The sequence below is a fragment of the Microtus oregoni genome, unplaced genomic scaffold, assembly GCF_018167655.1.
Source record: "Microtus oregoni isolate MIOR12 unplaced genomic scaffold, Mior012 000032F_ref0000030, whole genome shotgun sequence".
Lineage (NCBI taxonomy): Eukaryota > Metazoa > Chordata > Mammalia > Rodentia > Cricetidae > Microtus > Microtus oregoni.
Window position 1 is genome coordinate 1,483,218 of NW_024543091.1, and position 19,308 is coordinate 1,502,525.

Genomic DNA, 19,308 nt, shown 5'->3' on the forward strand with positions numbered 1-19,308 from the left:
GATGCGGAGAGTGGAGACTTCATATAAACCAGTGGCAGACTTTAAAGTGAGAAATGACTTGGCTTGTTTGCATAGCAGCATAGAACTGTCAGTTGGCCTATCTTTCTTTGCACTAACAGAGGCCTGTGCTCTACTCACTAGGATGTGTGGTCCAGGCTTCAGCTACTCTTAAGAGAAGGGATGTGGAGGGACAGCTCCACATGAAGTCTCAGACAGCAAAGTGACCATTCTGATACTAGGATGTTGGTAACCACAGAAGAATAAAAAACAATTTAAATTAAATGAGGCTTGAAACCAACATTAAAAAAAAACAACATTGGTGTATATTTTGCAGGTTCAAGACAACCCAAGACAGTGAACAATGGACTATATATGCATATATAGACCTCTCATAGGCACCATAATCAGTATGAGCCAACTATATTTAAACTTGATTCAGGCCACATTTAGACATAAGCTCTTATTTACAAATATTTAAATTAAATACAACCTGAAGAGTGTCTTATTACATACATATATATATATATATATATATATAAAAGAAAAACTATACAACTCAGAACAGTGTGTTTTAAATAATTACATTTCCATTGCGTCTCTGGGGAACCACGGTGGTGGTCAAGATTTTATGACTCCTTCCAGAAAATCCTTTTCTATCATCTCTTCAATTTTTTGCCTGGCTTTGCTGGAAAATGCTTTGTGGTTCTCCAGTTTCATGTCCTTGTTGGGGAAGGAGTTTGAGTAGAGGACAGGGCTCCCTGAGTGTCCTCCACACCGGCTTGTGACTTTGCTGTTGAAAACTTGGCTGAGGACGTTGAAGAAGGGCAGAAGCTGCTCCATGCTGCGCATGGTGCAGAGGGTGAGTAACAAGTGCCCTGGCTCCCAGCCCAGTGTCCTCCCTGAGCTGTCTTCCTCTGGATTCTTCTGTAGAAACAAAAAGAGAGTTGTCATTAACAGGTGAAGTCTATGTTATGTGAGAAAGGAGACCCATGATGTGTGTTCAGGACTTGATTAAAATCACTGCTGCCAGTGCTGCCTTTAGCTAGTCTGGAACCACTGAACTCCCTTTCGTGATAGTTTTCAACTAGACTGGCGGTGACTTTAGTTTACATGATCTGTGACAGAGTCATAGAAAAGCTGGTGATTTCCAGATACAGAGCTTTTCGTACACTTTATTGCTGATAAATCAGTTTATGGCCTAAATTTCCCTTAAGGTAGTTACAGGGTTCAAGAGCTAATACTTAGTGTCAATACACAGAGAAATGAGGGGTTGGGTTAGACACAGGAGAGAAGCTGGACTGTGAGCGAAAGGACATAGGCTAGTCCAGTTCTGCCTTTTACTCACTGTGCTAAACTTGTGCAAGACACACAGAGTTCTTGCTGATGACGTGGCAAATTTTTCTTTTGCAGTAGGAAGTCAAATGAGAATGTATGTAAAAACTGTTCTCTAAATACCAACTACAGTAATTCCTATATATTAAGACATAGAGCTACTTATGTTGGATGCAGCAACACATAATAATAATTGTAGCAACTTGGGAGGACTGAGTTCAAGATACAAGATTTTGTCTCAAAGCTGCAATAAATGATATGTTTCTTGGCTACTTTACGACCTCAGCTAAGTGACCCCAACAGCTGCGAGTAATCTACCACAGAAAGGACTGAGGGACTGGGGTGCTATCACTTGCAAAATCATACATATTATAGTGCAAGGAGAAAACAATGGAAATAGGAAAACAGGAAGGACAATTAAGCATGTCATTCACAAATGGTGCCCTTCTAAATCTGGATGTTTCGAAGAAATTGATTTTATCTGGTATTTTGTTGTCAGTTTTCTAATGTGATCCAAGTTATTTATTTATTATGTTAGGGATGAAACCCCTGGGCCTTGTGGCTATTAAAAGCATTGACCACTGAGCTATAGCATTAGCACTGTTTGCTTTAAATCTGAAGGAAAACAGGTATTTTACAGTAGGAAATGCCATGTGTAAGCAAGAAAAGATTTAAAAATGGGCTACAGTTGTCATCTAGTTTATTTATTAGCAATAATTTAGCCTCCAATCTATCTTAAAAGATAAACAGACTTTCATATCACTAAATGCCATCAGACAGTCCTGGCTTACCATATAGCCCTCTAGTCCTCTAAAAAAATCAAAGTGCAATTAAATGTCAAGCAAAGGGTGGATAAAGATAAATTTATCCTGTAGTGAAGTAAATGCTGCTTATATTTTTCTATAGTTTTTGAAATATGAGTTTTTTCTTAAAAGAGGGATCCCTTGTGGGCCCCAAACACTTAACCATTTTTTTTTTTTTTGGTCTCAGGTACTTGTCCTCAATACTAAATAACCAAACATCTCTGAAAAACCTTTTTCTCTTTGACCTCACAAATCTCCACATGGAGTGCAGCTTCCTTCCTGTTTACCTCTCTTGTAGCTTTTGCTGCCATATCACAAGCATCAATAGCCACCCTCACCTGATGCTTGGCCATCTCCATTCCCTCCAAAATCTTAAAGTCCTCCTCGTCCTGTGGAAGGAAAGAGAACTCATAGCCTTTGTTCCAATGAAAAGTATATCTGGCCATGAAGGCCTTGTTTTAAAGGATCTGGATGAGACATTTTTTCCAGTGCAAACAGCTGTCTTATCTGTGGGTCAATTTCTGGGCAAAGGAGGATTTCCATTATTGCAGATGGCAAAGGGCATGGGCCTGGAGTCCCATGAGTGTTCACTGCATCTGCATTCATGGTTTCCCGCCCATGTTTTGTGATAGAAAAGTGAAAGTTCTGTCCTTAAACCCTGGATTAGGCTTCGTCCACAACTTTGTCCTTTTATTAGGCTCCTAAGGAAGCAAGTTCCTCATTTCCTGTACTTAAAGCTTCTAATCAGTTTCTTCCCTCGTGCTCTGTAGAGAATCAAATACAGCTTCACTGCTGAAAGACAGAATACGTGAGCACCTGCAGACTGGGTCGCATAGTCCACTCAACCAGCCTCCAGACTCTTATGGACTGGGAAGATTCTGAACTAAGGAGATGACAGATGTAATGAGCAAAGGCCCAGTGATGAACAAGTCATCTCGTTACCTTTCTGCTTCTGGCACACTGGCAGGTCAGTTTGGTGCTTAGTCAGAAAGGACGTGGGGCATGCTCTAAACCCACAGCATTTATCTTCCTACACCTTATTTACAGGACAGGCTTCTGGTAATTCTCATTTTCTCCTTGGTTTTCAGCACATAAATAGACATTGTATTGTTGAGCCCCTACTACCTTTCTCACAGTCACGTTAGTAGACTTGTCAGCAGTGCTTTCACAACTGCAGGGCGTTAGTGGGGTGGACATACAAAACTGAGCCATGGCATAACGAGAGCTATAGAAAGAAAGTGTGACTAAAGGTTAATAACTTTTGGAAAAATCTTTTCATTCAGTTAAGAGTGCTGATATGTTAGGTTATTGGATTTATCTTTAGGTTATAATTTAGGAAAGTGAAAAACTTAGCCGTAAGTTTAGGATGTGTACTTTATGTCCCATGGGAAAGAATGGTTCTATGCTTGTGACCCTTTATTCTGACTGCGGTCAAGTTTATTAAAACTTAAAATGTGTGAGCTTTTCATCTTCTGACTGTTCTTTGTGAAACGAAACTGACAAATTTGTCCTACAAACCCCTTTAGTACTGTGCTCTCTATCAGAACATATCTCATCTTCATCATGGCGTCAACTTACTACTCTGGACATACACAACTCTCAGGTCTGTCATAAGGAATGTTCAGGAACACTTTCAAGCCCTGGTTCCAATGTTATGAAAGATTTCTTATATGACTCATGAGTGTAGCATTTAATATAGCACAGTTAAAGAATACATAATAATATACAAAACACAAAATAACATACTAAGAACCCTCTGAAACTTTAGTACCTTTGCCCTTTTCCGAAGAAGTTTTGCTAGTCGAACCACGTATGGCTTAAATTCTCGCTGATGTATGCCCTGCCGTCTGACCTCCAAGCCTGAATCATCTGAAGCTTCGGGTATAAAGGCCCATCGGTACCTAGCAGTGGAAGGACGCTGATGTTAGTATGACAGACTCCGTGCCAGTGGAGATAAGCCACATGATTCAGTATCAACAACATGGCCCTAACATATGAGAACTCAAGTGACAGCTAAGTCAAGCTGGGAGCATCGTTATTCATCTGGAGTTTGTGTAGTGGTGAGAGTTCACCATTTCAAGCTCGGTGGTGGTGGTGGCTCACCCTCTAAATTCCAGCACTTGGGAGGCAGAGGCAGGTGAGTCTCTGAGTTAGAGGCCAACCTGGTTTAAAGAGTGAGTTCCTGGCTTATACAGAGAAACTGTCTCTGTCTCAAGAAAACTAAAGGAAAAAGAAAATCGCCACCATTTCAGAGTGGTAAGTACTAGGACAACTTGAAAAGTGCTTGCAACTGTTTATGCATGAGCAAAATTAGTACTGAAAAATATTTTTTCCATACCTAATAGGCAAAGTATTTTTCAGATTGTTTGCTTCCTCCTACCTCAGCCTCCTACTAACTGGTAGGCAGAAAGCTCAAAAGGAAACTGCTTTTGTATAGTTGTTTGTACTTGAACAAAGTCCAATGTGATTATTGCAACATGTAAAGCTAGACTCTTGTACTCTGTCCTTCTATAGTGTTTGTGCATAGAGAAGCACGTATTCATGTACTTAATCTTCTCTTAAAAAAATAGTAACTACCAAAGTCACGTAAGTCATGTGTGTAGATTCAACAGCTTAGGGGTAGAGTGCTTGCCTGGCATGAGGAGCCTGAACTCCATTCCCAGCACTAAGGCAACCCCACTAAAAAGAAAAGCAGACACAATTGCTATATGACCTATCTTGGAGCCTTTAAAATTTTGACCTTTTTTTTAAAGATTATGCTTTCTTTCTTGAGACTTGTCCACACTACAAAGCCAAAATGAGCTTTGTAAAATGCGAGCCTAATAACACCACTTAATCCATGCAATGCTTCAGTGGCTTCAAATTATCTTAGGTCAATCGATGCTCTTACTTACAATGCTTACATAGTTGAGTTTCTTTCTAGCCTCTTCTCTCAACACCTCAGACAGGCCAGCTCTGGTTCTGTTGTTGTCATAGTGAGCCTCTCTAACCCTAAACTGTCTCCATTTTAAACTTCTTACTGGGCCTGCTTGAACCTCAAAGCTGGCAGCAGTCTGCTGTATGGTGATGGAGGAAGGTCATTGGTTAAGTAATAAAGAAACTGCTTGGCCTCGTAGGTTAAAACATAGGTGGGAGGAGTAAACAGAACAGAATGCTGGGAGGAAGAGGAAGTGAGCTCAGAGGCCATGCTACCCTCTCCCCGGCAGGCATGATCGATGAAGCTCTGACCCAGGATGGACGTAGGCTAGAATCTTCCCGGTAAGCGCACCTTGGGGTGCTACACACATTATTAGAAATGGGCTAGTCCAGGTGCGAGAGTTAGCTGAGAAGAGGCTAGATATAATGGGCCAACCAGTGTTTAAAAGAATACAATTTGTGTGTTATTTCTGGTGTAAAGCTAGCCGTGTAGGAGACTGGCGGGACGAAAAGCAAGCCCGCAGATCCTTCAACAGTATGGCACACAACAACTTCTGCATATGCCATCATCAAAATATTCTGCAAGTGCTGAGCTCTGTCCCTTCCACTAAACTTGTAGCTTCTGGGTCTGTACTCCACTGCTTCACATTCAGGGCACTCTAGTTTTTAAGTGAGTAGTCTGGGAATATATCCACAGCAACCATTTACTGCTAGTACCTGTGCTACCCCCACTCCTTCCAATACAGTAAGGTTTTAGCAAAAATTATGACTACTTCAATCTTCACAAAGAACTTTAGTGCTGGACATCAGTGACCAAAATAAATGTATCTCCAGAAATACTCACTTAATATTCTTTTACTTACATCTGAAACTGAGGAAGATTTTCAGAGGGCAATGCCAGAGCCAAATCCAAAAACTTGCAAGCAGAAAGATAGAGGTTTAACCATCTCTGGCTGTTATAAGAGGTGGAGAAGCCATTACCTCCAGTATAGGTTGTCTCCAGACCAGCCACAGATGGCCCTGATGTCCTGCAAGTAGACAGTGCTGTCAGCAGCAGAGCCTTTGGCTCACAAGGCTCCTAAAGCACCAGGCTTGTCTCCCACAGCCACACTGATAAAGGGTGATTACAGTGATCATGACTAAATTATAAATTGAAAATTTTACTTTTGTTCTTTAAATGTTATGAATGTAAACACGGTACATAACTTCCATTACAGTCAAGAAAAACAAAAGTTATTACTTAACTGCTTTCTATAACGAGTAGGGGGCTTTCTGTAATAATAAACATAGCTATTGTTAGAGAATTAATAAAAATTAGCACCAAAGAGTTAAGAATATTCAAAACACAAGGTCTTTTGTGTGTGCCTGCATGTTCATGTCCATATATACATATATATGCGTGGGAAGGCCAGAGGTCAACTTAGGGTGTCATTTTGCTAGCATTGTATATCGTGTTATATGAGACAGGGTTTCTCATTTGCCTTTGGCTTACCAAGTAGGCTAGCTTGCCTGGACAGTAAGTCCCAGTGATTAGTGTTGTCCATTTCCCCATTTGGATTTCAAGTACATGTACCACTCCTACCTTCTTGTGTTCTTACTTTCTGCCTGTATGTATGTATATACACCATATGCATGTCTGGTATTTGCAGGAGTCAGAAGAGGTTACTGGATCCCCTACAGATGGTTGTGAGCTGCCATGTGGGTGCTGGCAACTGAACCTGGTCTTCTGTGTGAGCAGCAGCAAGAGTTCTTAACTGCTCAGTCATCTCCAGCTTCCACACCTCAGCTTCTTACATGTGTACTCACATGGTAAGGATTACACCCTCAGCTAGCTACCAAGATGGAGACATGATTCTTAAAGTAAAACTGTAATTCATAAAATTGAACAATAATTCTTACATAATTAAAAATGTGTTTATACATAATAGTAAGCTACTTCTAAAAAGAATAAAACTATTGTATAATTGATGGGAACATTTTGGAAGATCTAGATGTATGAATTACCTTGGTCACAGGTTACCTGCCATACTGGTTTTATTATCTATTCCAAGTTGCAGGGACTAGATCTGAACTAGCAAAACTAGTATGACGCATGTAGTTGAAACAATAGTGAATTGTATTAGGCAGAATCTATGTGCAGAGGCTGAAGGCCATGAATGCTGATAATTTAGTCTATCATGTCCCCTGATTAAATAAAATTATATTCAATAAATAGGATTATTTTTAATAGATTTTTTATTTTACGTGTATGGGACTTTTGATTGCCTTTCTGTCTGTGTACCATGTGTCAGAGCCTCTGGAACTGGAGGTACAGAGAGTTGTGAGGCACCATGTGGGTGATGTGAATTGAATCCAGGTCCTCTAAAAGAGATGCAAATCCTCTTCACCAATGAGCCATCTCTCCAGCCCCAAATAATGGCAGTGTTTAGAGGCGGGGTAACTGAACTCCCCTGAGGAACATACGGACACAGAAGCACACATTACCGTGAAATGTCTTCATCAGCAGTGAGCTCTTGCTCCATCAGTAGGAATACCTGCACCTGCAGACCACAAAGGAAATGTTCACTTTCAAGTGGAAATGGAGTTTTTCAACATTATCTCTGTTGGAAGTGGGGCTTGGGAGGGTTTACTTTAGGAAGTCTTTACCACAATCTTTGAAGTGAGTTTAACTGGGATGATTGCTGTGCTGGAAGGGTGAGTACATGCCTCGCATCAGTCCCTAACCATCCAGTTCAGCTGTATCTCACTAGAAGTACCATTGCAGGGGGGACACTGGACCTGTTGGCTATGACTGTTGGCTTTGTCAACAGTGTGTCAAGGAGACTGAACATTAAACCAGATAAGTCAAGGCTCAAAGGCAGCTGGCTGTACTGCATAATTTGAGGCTTAAGCTCCTTAACAGTAAAACTTTTACTTAATAGTAAAAGTTACTTTTACTATTTTCAACTTTAAGAATTGATAAAATTGAGTTTAGTCCTTAAAATTAGTTTTCACCTAAAAAGCATGGAGAAATTAACCACTCTGTTTTACAGTTTATATTGGTAAATTTATAAATTAAAATTAACTCACAAGTTCCGTGATCATGGTAGGCCAGAGAGAGGTAAGGTGTTGGGGAGACATTCTTAAAAGTAATACTCTGAAGAACAGGAACACTTGAGAGTGAAGAGTTGGCACCTGGGGCAAACGGAGACTCTCAACCAATCTCTCTGAAACAAAGGCAGCATATTTTCAATGCCCAAGTAACTCCAATTATTATAAAACTTAATGTCTATTCTAGACAGAAAAAAAATCTTGTGTAGGGTGCTACTTTCATTAGAGGCTAAAAAGTGACATGAAATGTACATAAAAATCAGGTATGTATCTATCTACATGGAAAGTAGAAAAAGACAACGTCTGATTAAATTGGGGGCATGGAGATCGTAGGAGAGGGTAGAAGGGGAAGAAGGGAGGGGAGCAGAGAAAAACAGGTCAATGAAAATTAAAAAATAAAATAAAAAAATCAAGTATTTTCTTATTAGATGTGGATTCTATCCCATAGCAACTAAAAGTTGTTCACAACTAAAACACAGGAATAAACTTTCCTAGAGTGAAACAGTGACTATCTGACTTTGTATATGAATTCCTCTGATATTTGAACCAAATAATAAATCACAGATAATGTTTAGTGTCTTTCAAATTCAGTGTTGATTTCTTTTACATAATGAAGCTAAAAAGATTTGTTATGTAATACTGTCCATCAACCCACACCTGTGGTTTATCTCAGCCCACAAGTGTGGTTGAGATAGAAACAAGGGAACAGCAAAACAAAGCCCCCCTAACCCAAATAAATACACTCCCAAGTCCCTGTAATTCAGACAGAGTAGATAAAATGCTTTAATTACTTACCTTGTATGTCTGGAAGGTACTTCTGGTACTGGTCAATTTCACTGCTAAAAATAGCAAAGGCCAATCTTTTAAGAAGCATGGCTCTCTGTTCTAGCTCCACATCTCGATTTGCAAAAAGATTGAGAGAACTGCTTTGGGCCACAGCTACTCGAGCTATAAAAAGGAATGGAAGCAGAAGGCCATCATCATCTCAAAATGACCATTCCTTTTTTAAAATGAGTGACATATACACTGAGAGGAATATAGCAGAGGACCTGGACCTTTATCTGGTGCAGAAAAGCTGGCAGACAGTTTGAGCATACACATGCCTGAGGGTCAAATGGCAGGATTTGGATGTAGACAGACAAGGACACTTAGAACTGTGGGTTTATAATACCATTTTATAAGTCCCATCTGCATAAATATTTTGTTAAATCTTTTGTATTATTTTAAAAAATAATTTCCGGAGAAACCAAGCTCTTCTTCTGAGTCCCTGTTCTATTAGTTCTTTGCTCCTGACTTCCTCCACTATAGCCATATTGTCTTGCTGGTTATGACATAAACTCCCACCCCAAAATGTTTGCAATTTCTGTTCCTTTGGTTGGGAATTCCATTTCTAGGAAGGGTTGGCTCCCTGAGTTTCACATCAAACATGATGTGAATCAAGATGAAGTAAAATACATAACTCTTGGCTGTCATTTAAAATTTGTCACACATTGCTCCATTTTATTTCCTTTACAACCTCATTTCCTAATTATGACAACCTTTTTCCAGATAAACTAGTTGGGATACACAACTGCACAGACGCAGAATTCCAGCGATTACAGTTCAGTTTAGTAACACTCTTTCTCTCCCCCCCAACCCCCATTCTCTGTCCTGGAGATCCACAGCCACAGAGATTCAGAGTAGATCACAGAGGTTAGGCCCCACTGGCTACCTTCTTCTGTCTCACCCACTTTCAGTCTTCTTATCTAGTCAGTAGTTATCAAGTGCCTATTATGCACCAGTAACAGTAACTAGGCTGTGTGATGGGAAAATAAAGGATAATTTTACTTGCCACTAAGTTATCCTTGGTAATGTTATTGTCGGCACACATTCACTGTATAAAATGAGAGCTCTCACCAGGTACTTCCATACAATTACATCACGTATCTTACTCTGCTCATACTGCATTACTCTCTTTAATCCCCGCCATTCACCAGTTCTCTTCATTTTCTACACAGCCCTCATTCCACTATTGTATCTTGGGTTTTGTCTGTTACCAGAGTCTTGCTATATACATATATGCTAGGCTGGTCTAGAATTTGTGAGTCTCCTGTCTTTGTTAGGGGCTGGAGGTATAGCTGTTCATTCCCACACTGTTCCCTATCTCTTGTAACTTGTTTTTTTAAAATCTATATTCTCCATATAAGGGGAAACATGGGATGTTTGTCTTTCTCAGTCTATTATAGTCCCATAGGATACTACAATTACCTTGACAAAGAGCTAATCCTATAGTTTTCAAAAGAATAGTGCACACTAATAACGAATCATGTACAAGAAAAATATTGCCTGGGCAGTCACAACTCACTCATCAAATCTCTGAATGTTGTCTTATCATGTGTCATCAGGTTGTCCATAATTGCTCTCCAACTGAAAGACACAGGGTTATCATAAGTTATTAACATTTTACACTTGTTAAAGCCTACCTTTGCTAGACAGTGACTGCTGTCAAGCGACTATAATGAGGGAAAGTGAGAAGAGGACTACTTACTGATTGACACAGGACGCGTCCATCTGAAAGAAACTGGGATCCATGAAAAGGTCAAAGGCTTCTTTTTTCCAGGCTCTCCGTGTATACTGATACCCACTAAGACTGCTGAGCAGTTGGACACAGGCTCGGTAACTAGGGGCATTATGGGCACTGTATAGAAAAAAACACATTAAACCACATGATGCTTTCACTTTGGTCATCATCTTGAATTATGTGTGTTCTCATTGTCTCAGATACCAAAATAGAAACAAGAAACAGAGGGGACCGTAAGAAAAGTGAGATGCAAATTTAAAATTTAGCTATTATAAATGAATCATGGTAAGAATAACATCATTTTGTAGTTGAGGCCATAAATAACAATAAGGGGGCAGACTTTGTAGCAGAGTGTGAATTAGCTGAAATCTATTGGAATCATACGGTACCTGTGATTTCGGAGGTAAGGTACAACATAATGCATAATGTTTACAAGTAAAGGGATAACACGCTCTTTTTCATCACTGTAGAAGACCATATCTAGAAGATGAGCCAATACCTACAAAACAGAAAGGAAACAAATTTATCTCCATGCTGAAACTAGGGTCAGAGGTGGGTACTGATTTCCAACTTGGAAGAAAACCAAAGCTACTTAAAATGAGGAAAATCTACACTGAGGGAGAGAGGTATAAAAATAGTCCAGGACCTTCTATGTGATAGTGAGTGGGAACCTCAGCATTCTCTTCCCCAGACTTAAAAAGAAGCTTAAGAAAATTCCAAAGCTAATCAGGCTGGGCTTTGTAAATCCTAGTTCAGTAACCAACAGACATACAGTCATTTTTTTTCTAACCTCTGTTAAGACTCAGCATTCACATCTGTATGGTCCTATAATGGATTTGTTTGCTATACATGCTTTATACTTAACTACCTCCACCCTTCCACACTGCAATCAGATACAAATGACATTATTTTCATTATGTCTGAAAAAGACTCCACTGTGTATGTGAACAACATTTCCTTTCTTCATTCATCTACTGATGGGCACTTAGGCTAATTCTACAGTGTGGCTATGGTGCATGTGTGTAATTGTCATGAGGGTGTCGCTGCAGTGACTTTGATTCTGTTGCGTATACCTCGATGTGGTATAGGGGAATCAAACACATGGAATTTACCTGAAGAACTTCCAGCTAACAGAGATATCTGCACAACTGACAGTAGCAAAGTTATGGGACTAGGTATCTAATACGAAGGAACAAAAAATGAAAATGTGGCATCTATGAACACTAGACTGTTTTACAGCCATTAAAAAGCAATGAAGTTATGTATTTTCAGGACAACAGTTGCAAATAGAGATAATCATATTAAGCATTTAAGCCAGTATTAGACAAATTATATTTGTAGTCCTTGGCTTTATTAAATACATAAAATCATGAATGTATGGCAAGAAACTAGAAGCAAAACTTCCTCAAAAAAGGAAAGGGGGAACAAGGGATAGTGGAGAGGGACAGTCTCAAAGCACAACATATACTCATCTAAAAATGTCCTTATTTAACACAGTACGATATATAATTGAGTACACACAATGAAAAAAAATCTAAAAACTGCTTTTAAAAACACAGATACCACAAGCAGGCATAAACTTAACCAAAGGTATCAAGGACCTCTACAACAAAACCTATGAGGCTCCGAAGAAAGGAATTAAATGAGACATTAGAAAATGGAAAGATGGCCTGTGTTCATGGGCTGGCAGAGTTAATACTGTAAAAATGGTCACAAACACACAAAGCTCTACAGATTCAATGCAGTCTCTATCAAAATATCAATGTCATTCTTCACAGAAAAAAAAAACACAAAAAGTCCTAAGATTCACAGTAAAACATAGAAGATCCAGAATACTGAGCAAAAAAAGAAAGGTGCAGGTATAACAATACTTGACTTCAAACGGTATTACAGAGTCATACTAACAAAAATGTATGATAAGGGCACAAGAACAGACACATAGGCCAACAGAATAGAAAACTAATAAACAAGCCCAGACATCAACAATATTCTGATTCTTGAAAAAGGTACCCAAAGGTGAAAATAAAAAGACTTTCTTTTTAGCAAGTAGGACTTGGAAAATCCCATACCCAAACATAGGTGTCACAGAAGACTGAAACCAGATCAATTAAAAATGGGAAGATCTTAGTGTTAAAAGTTGAAATGCTAAAACTGCTAGAAGAAAACAGAGAATACACATTAAGAACTAGACACAGTAACTGCCTTCTGAATAGGACTTCAATAGCTTAGCAAATAACTGCAAGAATCAGCAAATACGATTTTGTAGCAAATTAAAAAGCTTCTGCACGCCAAAGAAACAATCGCCAGAGCAAAAGGTCAGCATACAGAAAGGTCTCTAAAAGCTATTCATGGGCAAATGAACACAAGTAAATGGCCTATAGATACATGGCAAAGTGCCCAGCACATCTATCCATTAGAAAAATGCAAATCAGACTGAGCATGGGGCAAGAGAGCAGTATCTTAAGATCACTATATAGTCAAGGTCAAACCTGTTATCTGGAGCTGGAGACTCAGTGGATCAAGTATGTGCTGCACAAGGAAGGACCTGAGTTTGGACTGTCAGCTCCCTCACACAAGGTGGGAATGGTGGAGTCTATCTGTAACCCCAATACTAGCAGGGCAGAGACAGATAAATCCTCAAAGCTTTCTGGCCAGCCATTCTCATGTGTCAGTGAAGAGGCTGTTTGAAACATAAAAGCTGGAGAATGATAGAGGAGAGAGCTGACAATCAACCTCTGGCTTTCACATGCATAGGTGTATGTGCATGTGTGTGCACGCACACACAAATACACAGGCATTGCCCCACATTGTCCTATACTTGGTAATTATATATGCCAGTGATTTCTAGAAGCACAAAATGATTTCTGAAATTAAAAACTTCTCTATGAGAATTTCTTCTTTCCTTCCTTCTTTTTGTTTTTTAGAAACAGGGTTTGTGTTTCCATGGCTGTCCTGGAACTCAGTCTGTAGATCAGAATTTCTCAGTGATATGTACTATTTAACTGTTCGCTTCAGTGTGCATGTGAAAACACTTGATAATGTTTACCTCGGAAAGCAATGTCAGTGCATGGACACTATATACAGAGGGAGTATTGTTTGAGGTTTCCATTGCAGGTGATAGCATATCTAAATAAGAGAAGAGACAGGTAAAGATAGTGATTAGTATTTTCTCACTGATAATAGCTATTTAATAATGAAAAAAAGGATGAGCTTAGCATCTAAATAAAACACTGTTTAGTAAATATATGCCAAGAGAATAAGAGAAAGGAGCACAATACCTTCAACATCAGACTCCAAATTGGTTCCATCCACCATTATTTTAGGAGAAGCCTTAACTTCTAGGTTTCGTCGGAGCCACGTTGTCTGCTCTAGAGAGGAACCAGCAATTGCACCAATAGCATCCACAATTTTGTGAGTCACGTCCTAGAGAAACAAGGAAGAATCGTTTGTACACACACACACATGCAAATGAGTCATGGGCTTTTGAAGTGTTTTATGTTCTGACAAGAGATATTTTCTAATACATATTCTTCCCCTACTCCCTCACCCTGTCTAGAAATGATCTTGTGTAGCTCAGGCTGGCCTCAAACTCATGTATGTTGCAGATACTGGCATCCTGATCCTCCCACCTCTATCTTCCTAAGATTATAGACATTAAGCCACCACCCTGGTACCATTCTTATATAATAGACTATCTTGATTTTTATAGAGTAGTTAGAAGGAACATCATAAATTATCTTCTGTGATATCTCCTAATTTTAACTTTTAATTTAGATAGCAACCTTGAATTCAGAATGCCTTACCTGAAGGTCTCTTTGGTCTTTTTTATTTTCCAAACTAGGATTTTTCATAATAAACTCATTCAGAACCCTGTAGGAGCAATTTTTAAAAAGAAAAAAAAAGTTATCAGTCTAAAGGAAAAGTGTAATTTCTTGTAGTACATGTTTCCTAGTCCTTAACATTTATGTATGGAAAGACACAATAATACTAAGAGCATCATTATTTGTTAAGAACCTTCAAATGGGGCTGGAGAGATGGCTCAGAGGTTAATGCTCTTAAGAGCATTGCCTGCTCTTCCAAAGGTCCTGAGTTCAATTCCCAGCAACCACATGGGGGCTCACAACCATCTGTAATGAGGTCTGGTGCCCTCTTCTGGCCTGCAGGCACACACAGACAGAATATTGTATACATAATAAATAAAAATAAATATTAAAAAAAAGAACCTTCAAATGGAAGGAATCCATATGTCTTGCAATAACAGCAGAAGAATCTGTGCCTAAGGTACTAAACAGTAATAATAATGAATCTTACTTGCTACTTCCTGTTCTTCAACTCACATCCCAAGTATCTCCTGAGTCTATTGCTATAAATGATTCTCCTCATGTCTAGAATGTTTAGTGAATCACTATCCACTTCAATGACATGGATTAATGGCCAGGCACTGCTCTAAGAATTTAATAAATATTAACTCTTTTAATCCTTTTTAACAAGCGTATGAGATAGGCATCATCACTGTTTCCATTTTACCAAGGAAAGGTTAAATGACCTACCCTACTTAAAGGTCACATATCTAAGTAAAGGAGCTAAGATTTGAGCACAGGTAGGGCACAACTTCAGAGCCTGTTACTAAACATCCTTACACATTCCATCCTCTAAAATACACTTCCTTCTATCTGCTTTTCATTTCTTTCTTTTCTTGTGATCAAATATCTTTGAGAAAAAAAAAAGTCCCCTTCCTTTTCCATTCCACCTACACTTGCAACATTCTACCCTTACTTCTTGCTACTAAGTATCAGTGCTTCTCTAATCTCCAACCCAGCCTCTTACCAAATCCTCATCACTCCAACTTCTTCCAAAAAGTGTCACCTCTCTCTCTCTCAATCTTTTCTGTGTGTGTGCACTCACTTGCACAGATGTGTGCGCCATGATGAAAGACAAACTCAGCTGTGGGTCCTTGTCTTCTACCACTTGGAGCATTGTTCACTGTGTGCAGAACACTAGCTGGCCCCGGAGCTCCAGGGATTCTCACCTCTGCCTCTCCTCTCACTGCAGCGGTACAGGGTATAGACACTCTATTGCACTGGACTTTATGTAGGTCTTCATGCTGTCATTTCAAGTGCTTTACTCACTGAGTCAACTCCTCACCATCTTCTTAACCTTCGTTTCTAGATGCCACACAGACGATACCTGGTTTTTTATATTTCCTGATAACTCCTTGTCTAGCTCCCTTCCCGTCTTTTTCCTGCTTTCTAAATGCCAATATCAGTTGTTCCTATCTTCTCACCTCCCGCTGAAATAAATTCCTAGCTCCCTGATCATAAGGCGCACCATGCTCTCGTTACAGTTTGCAGTCATGCCGATCCCTCACTCATTACCGACATCCAATACAATTCAACTTTCTTTCCAAGCAGCACCCATCTCCTGTTGCCCACTCAAATTTTTTACTATTTCTCTGCCTGTGACACACCATCACCAAACCAGATAATGCAGCTTGTCTTAGTATACAATAAAGTCTTTTTACTCTTACCACTGTGATTCACGTACCAGGTTTTTATTACAGATCTATTATGAATTCCCAAACAACACTACACAAGGCGATGCTTACTGTTAGTAAGGCAAGGTGACTAGCATTTACCAAATAATCAAACAAATAGGTATATGTTAGCCTAGATCTAGAAACTCCAAGACTGGTGGCTGGAGAGATGGCTCAGAAGTTAAGAGCACTGACTGCTCTTCCAGAGGACCTGGTTCAATTCCCAGCACCCACATGGCAGCTCACAGCTGCCTATAACTCCAGTTCCAAAGTTTCTGACACCTTCACACAGACAGACATACCTGCAGCCACAACACCAATGAACACAAAAACATACTAAAAACAAAACAAAACAAAAATTACAAGACTATTTATGTGCAGGATTCAGCATACCTTTTCTACAAAGTTCCTTTAAGCATAGTACAGACTCACCTGCCTTTTCCTCACTGTTTCCCTACTGATCCCAAATAATGACTGGTTCTCATCTTTTTGTATTGTGTTCTACAGCTTGTATATATCTAAACATACTGTATTCCTTCCTATTTCCTTCCACTTACAGACCTTAAATGTCTGGATCTGTACCTCAAGATGCCTATGAACAGATACACAGATGACATGCCACACAAAACATGTTCTTCAGCAATCAGGACACTGAGGATTATATCTTTATTAAAATTGCATGTATGCATGTGTATGTATGTACACATATGTATAGAGATGCATTTGTGTGTGTGCTGCTGGAGTCTGAACTCAGGTTCTTTTGTATAATAAGTATTTGTTCTTCTACCAAACTATATTTCTAACCTTTCAAAATTGTTAAGACGGATTACTTACCCAAGTATAAGAAATTGCCCTGGGGCTGGAAGACTCAGCTGTATAGAATCTTTTAGAAGAACCAATAGTGATGTCCAACTGTCCACTAAATTGGGCACTGGAATTCTGAAATATAAATCAGTTTGATAGAAACCACAGTAAAGATAGAAACTTTAATCTTCTCCTGTCTTCTTACAACCCTTAACACATGTTCTAAGATATCTGATGCATTTAAACTTTTATAGACTATTAAAGAATGGAAATGTGCCTGGCAGTGGTGGCGCACACCTTTAATCCCAGCGCCTGGAAGGCAGAGACAGGTGGATTTCTGTGAGTTTGAGGCCAGCCTGGTCTACAAAGGCTAGTTCCAGGACAGACTCCAAAGCTACAGAGAACCCTGTCTTGAAACCCGCCCCCACCCAAAAAATAAGAATGGAAATTTAAAAATTTTTATTTTCTACTAAGAAAAGGAAGCACATTTAAATACTTGATATAATTTCTTAATTTAAAATTTGCAATGGAGATCTCTTATCACATACAGTGTTAGAAACAAAATATAACTGCATTAATTCTTTTAAACAATGGTCCATCTGTGCTGCACACCAGCCTCCCACCTGCAAAAAACTGAGTTGGATCTCTGCCTTCAGCCCAACCTTTACCCCACCTGTACCTAAGCAGAGACTTCATGCAGGTCTTGCTTTAAGTCATCATCAATTTAAATACACCAAAACCCCGACTTACAGATGTTAGTCACAAATTAATACAGTTGCTCCATTAGGGAAGATTAGGATTTAAGTGTTTTTTTTTTTTTGTTTTTTCGAGACAGGGTTTCTCTGTGGTTTTGGAGCCTGTTCTGGAACTAGCTCTTGTAGACCAGGCTGGTCTTGAACTCCCAGAGATCCGCCTGCCTCTGCCTCCCGAGTGCTGGGATTAAAGGCATGCGCCACCACCGCCCGGCAGGATTTAAGTTCTTAAGGAAGAATTGTATTAGAATACTGCTTTTGTTCAGAGTCAGCTAATACCAAAAGTGGCCGGGCGATGGTGGCGCACGTCTTTAATCCCAGCACTCCGGAGGCAGAGGCAGAGGCAGGCGGATCTCTGTGAGTTCGAGACCAGCCTGGTCTACAGAGCTAGTTCCAGGACAGGCTCCAAAGCCACAGAGAAACCCTGTCTCGAAAAACCAAAAAAAAAAAAAAAAAAAAAAGCTAATACCAAAAGTGAACACCAAACATGAAGATAATTGCAAGCATCTATTCTATTCTATTCTATTCTATTCTATTCTATTCTATTCATTTATGGGTCTCTGGCTATCGTGAAACTCAATATGTAGACTAGGCTGGCCTTAAGCTCACAGAGATCTGCCTGCCTCTGCTTGCTGGGATTAAAGGCATGGATCAAAATGTCCAGCCCCCTATTTTTTTCTTTCTCAAAAAGGCAACCAAAATGGATTGCTATGCATTCACCTCTACCAATCAAAATAGTAGTTAGTTTAGAGGCAATGAACATGATTTCAAGAGAAAGCTGTCAGTTGCCTGCAGGTTCACTATTTATTAACCACATGTTGTTCATATCTTTGGAGTGCAGGATCTGCCCAGCTCCCTCATTAGCATGCCCAGGATTAACAGCCACACCATTTCTGCTGTAGAGCTTCTTCCTTTCCCTTCAGAGGAAGCAACAGTAACAAGAGCAAACCCACTACTTTTGGAAAGAACTCAAGTGCTTTTCCTTGTAGCTTCTGAAGCTGTACAGGTGGCAACTGATTAGAAAAGGTCTACATCAGCATCTTACCTTTGTATATAAGCATAGAAAAACTGAAGCATGCAGACTTCCAGAGAAAGATGTTTCTATAAACAAAAGAAGATTAGTTTTACAGTGAAGCAAGATGATGCCTTGGCAGAGCTGTGGTTGCTGGTACGACAGTCTTGGCTTAAAAGGCCGAAACAATTTTTCCAAAAGGACAACAGTTGGTGTCTCTCACATTGGGTGCCAAAATGTTGTGCATATCTTTTAGTCTTTTTTGCTTCTTGGGGGGCCACCCAGATCCCAAATAAATCACACTCAGAGGCTTATTCTTCGTTATGAATGCCTGACCTTAGCTTTTCTAAACTTAAATTATGACCGTTACATTTTGCCTCTGGGCCTTTTCTTCTGGACATCTTACTTTCACTCTGACTCCATGGCTGGTCCGGTGGTTGGCCCCTAGCGTCATCCTCTTTTTCTCTTGCTCCTTTCCCCAGATTTCTCCTATTTATACTCGCTGC

General features: G+C 39.6%; 1 protein-coding gene across 10 annotated transcripts in view; it reads right to left on the minus strand.

Annotated features, from left to right (window-relative positions):
- Positions 1 to 300: 300 nt before the first annotated feature.
- Dop1a (DOP1 leucine zipper like protein A) overlaps positions 301 to 19,308 on the minus strand; it is a 90,415-nt gene continuing 71,407 nt past the window's right edge. For 4 of the 10 annotated variants that reach the window (XM_041679920.1, XM_041679921.1, XM_041679918.1 and 1 more), the window contains 15 exons: positions 18,836 to 18,891; positions 17,069 to 17,173; positions 14,505 to 14,571; positions 13,980 to 14,124; positions 13,748 to 13,827; positions 11,091 to 11,200; positions 10,669 to 10,818; positions 10,486 to 10,547; positions 8,937 to 9,089; positions 8,121 to 8,257; positions 7,536 to 7,591; positions 5,915 to 6,079; positions 3,907 to 4,036; positions 2,474 to 2,524; positions 301 to 924 (listed from right to left, as the gene is read on the minus strand). In XM_041679920.1, coding sequence (XP_041535854.1) covers positions 619 to 924; positions 2,474 to 2,524; positions 3,907 to 4,036; positions 5,915 to 6,079; positions 7,536 to 7,591; positions 8,121 to 8,257; positions 8,937 to 9,089; positions 10,486 to 10,547; positions 10,669 to 10,818; positions 11,091 to 11,200; positions 13,748 to 13,827; positions 13,980 to 14,124; positions 14,505 to 14,571; positions 17,069 to 17,173; positions 18,836 to 18,891 — 1,773 coding nt within the window. In that variant the 3' untranslated portion in view covers positions 301 to 618. The remainder of the gene's footprint in view (positions 925 to 2,473; positions 2,525 to 3,906; positions 4,037 to 5,914; positions 6,080 to 7,535; positions 7,592 to 8,120; positions 8,258 to 8,936; positions 9,090 to 10,485; positions 10,548 to 10,668; positions 10,819 to 11,090; positions 11,201 to 13,747; positions 13,828 to 13,979; positions 14,125 to 14,504; positions 14,572 to 17,068; positions 17,174 to 18,835; positions 18,892 to 19,308) is intronic. The other 6 variants (XM_041679923.1, XM_041679924.1, XM_041679922.1 and 3 more) reach the window with 3 other exon arrangements.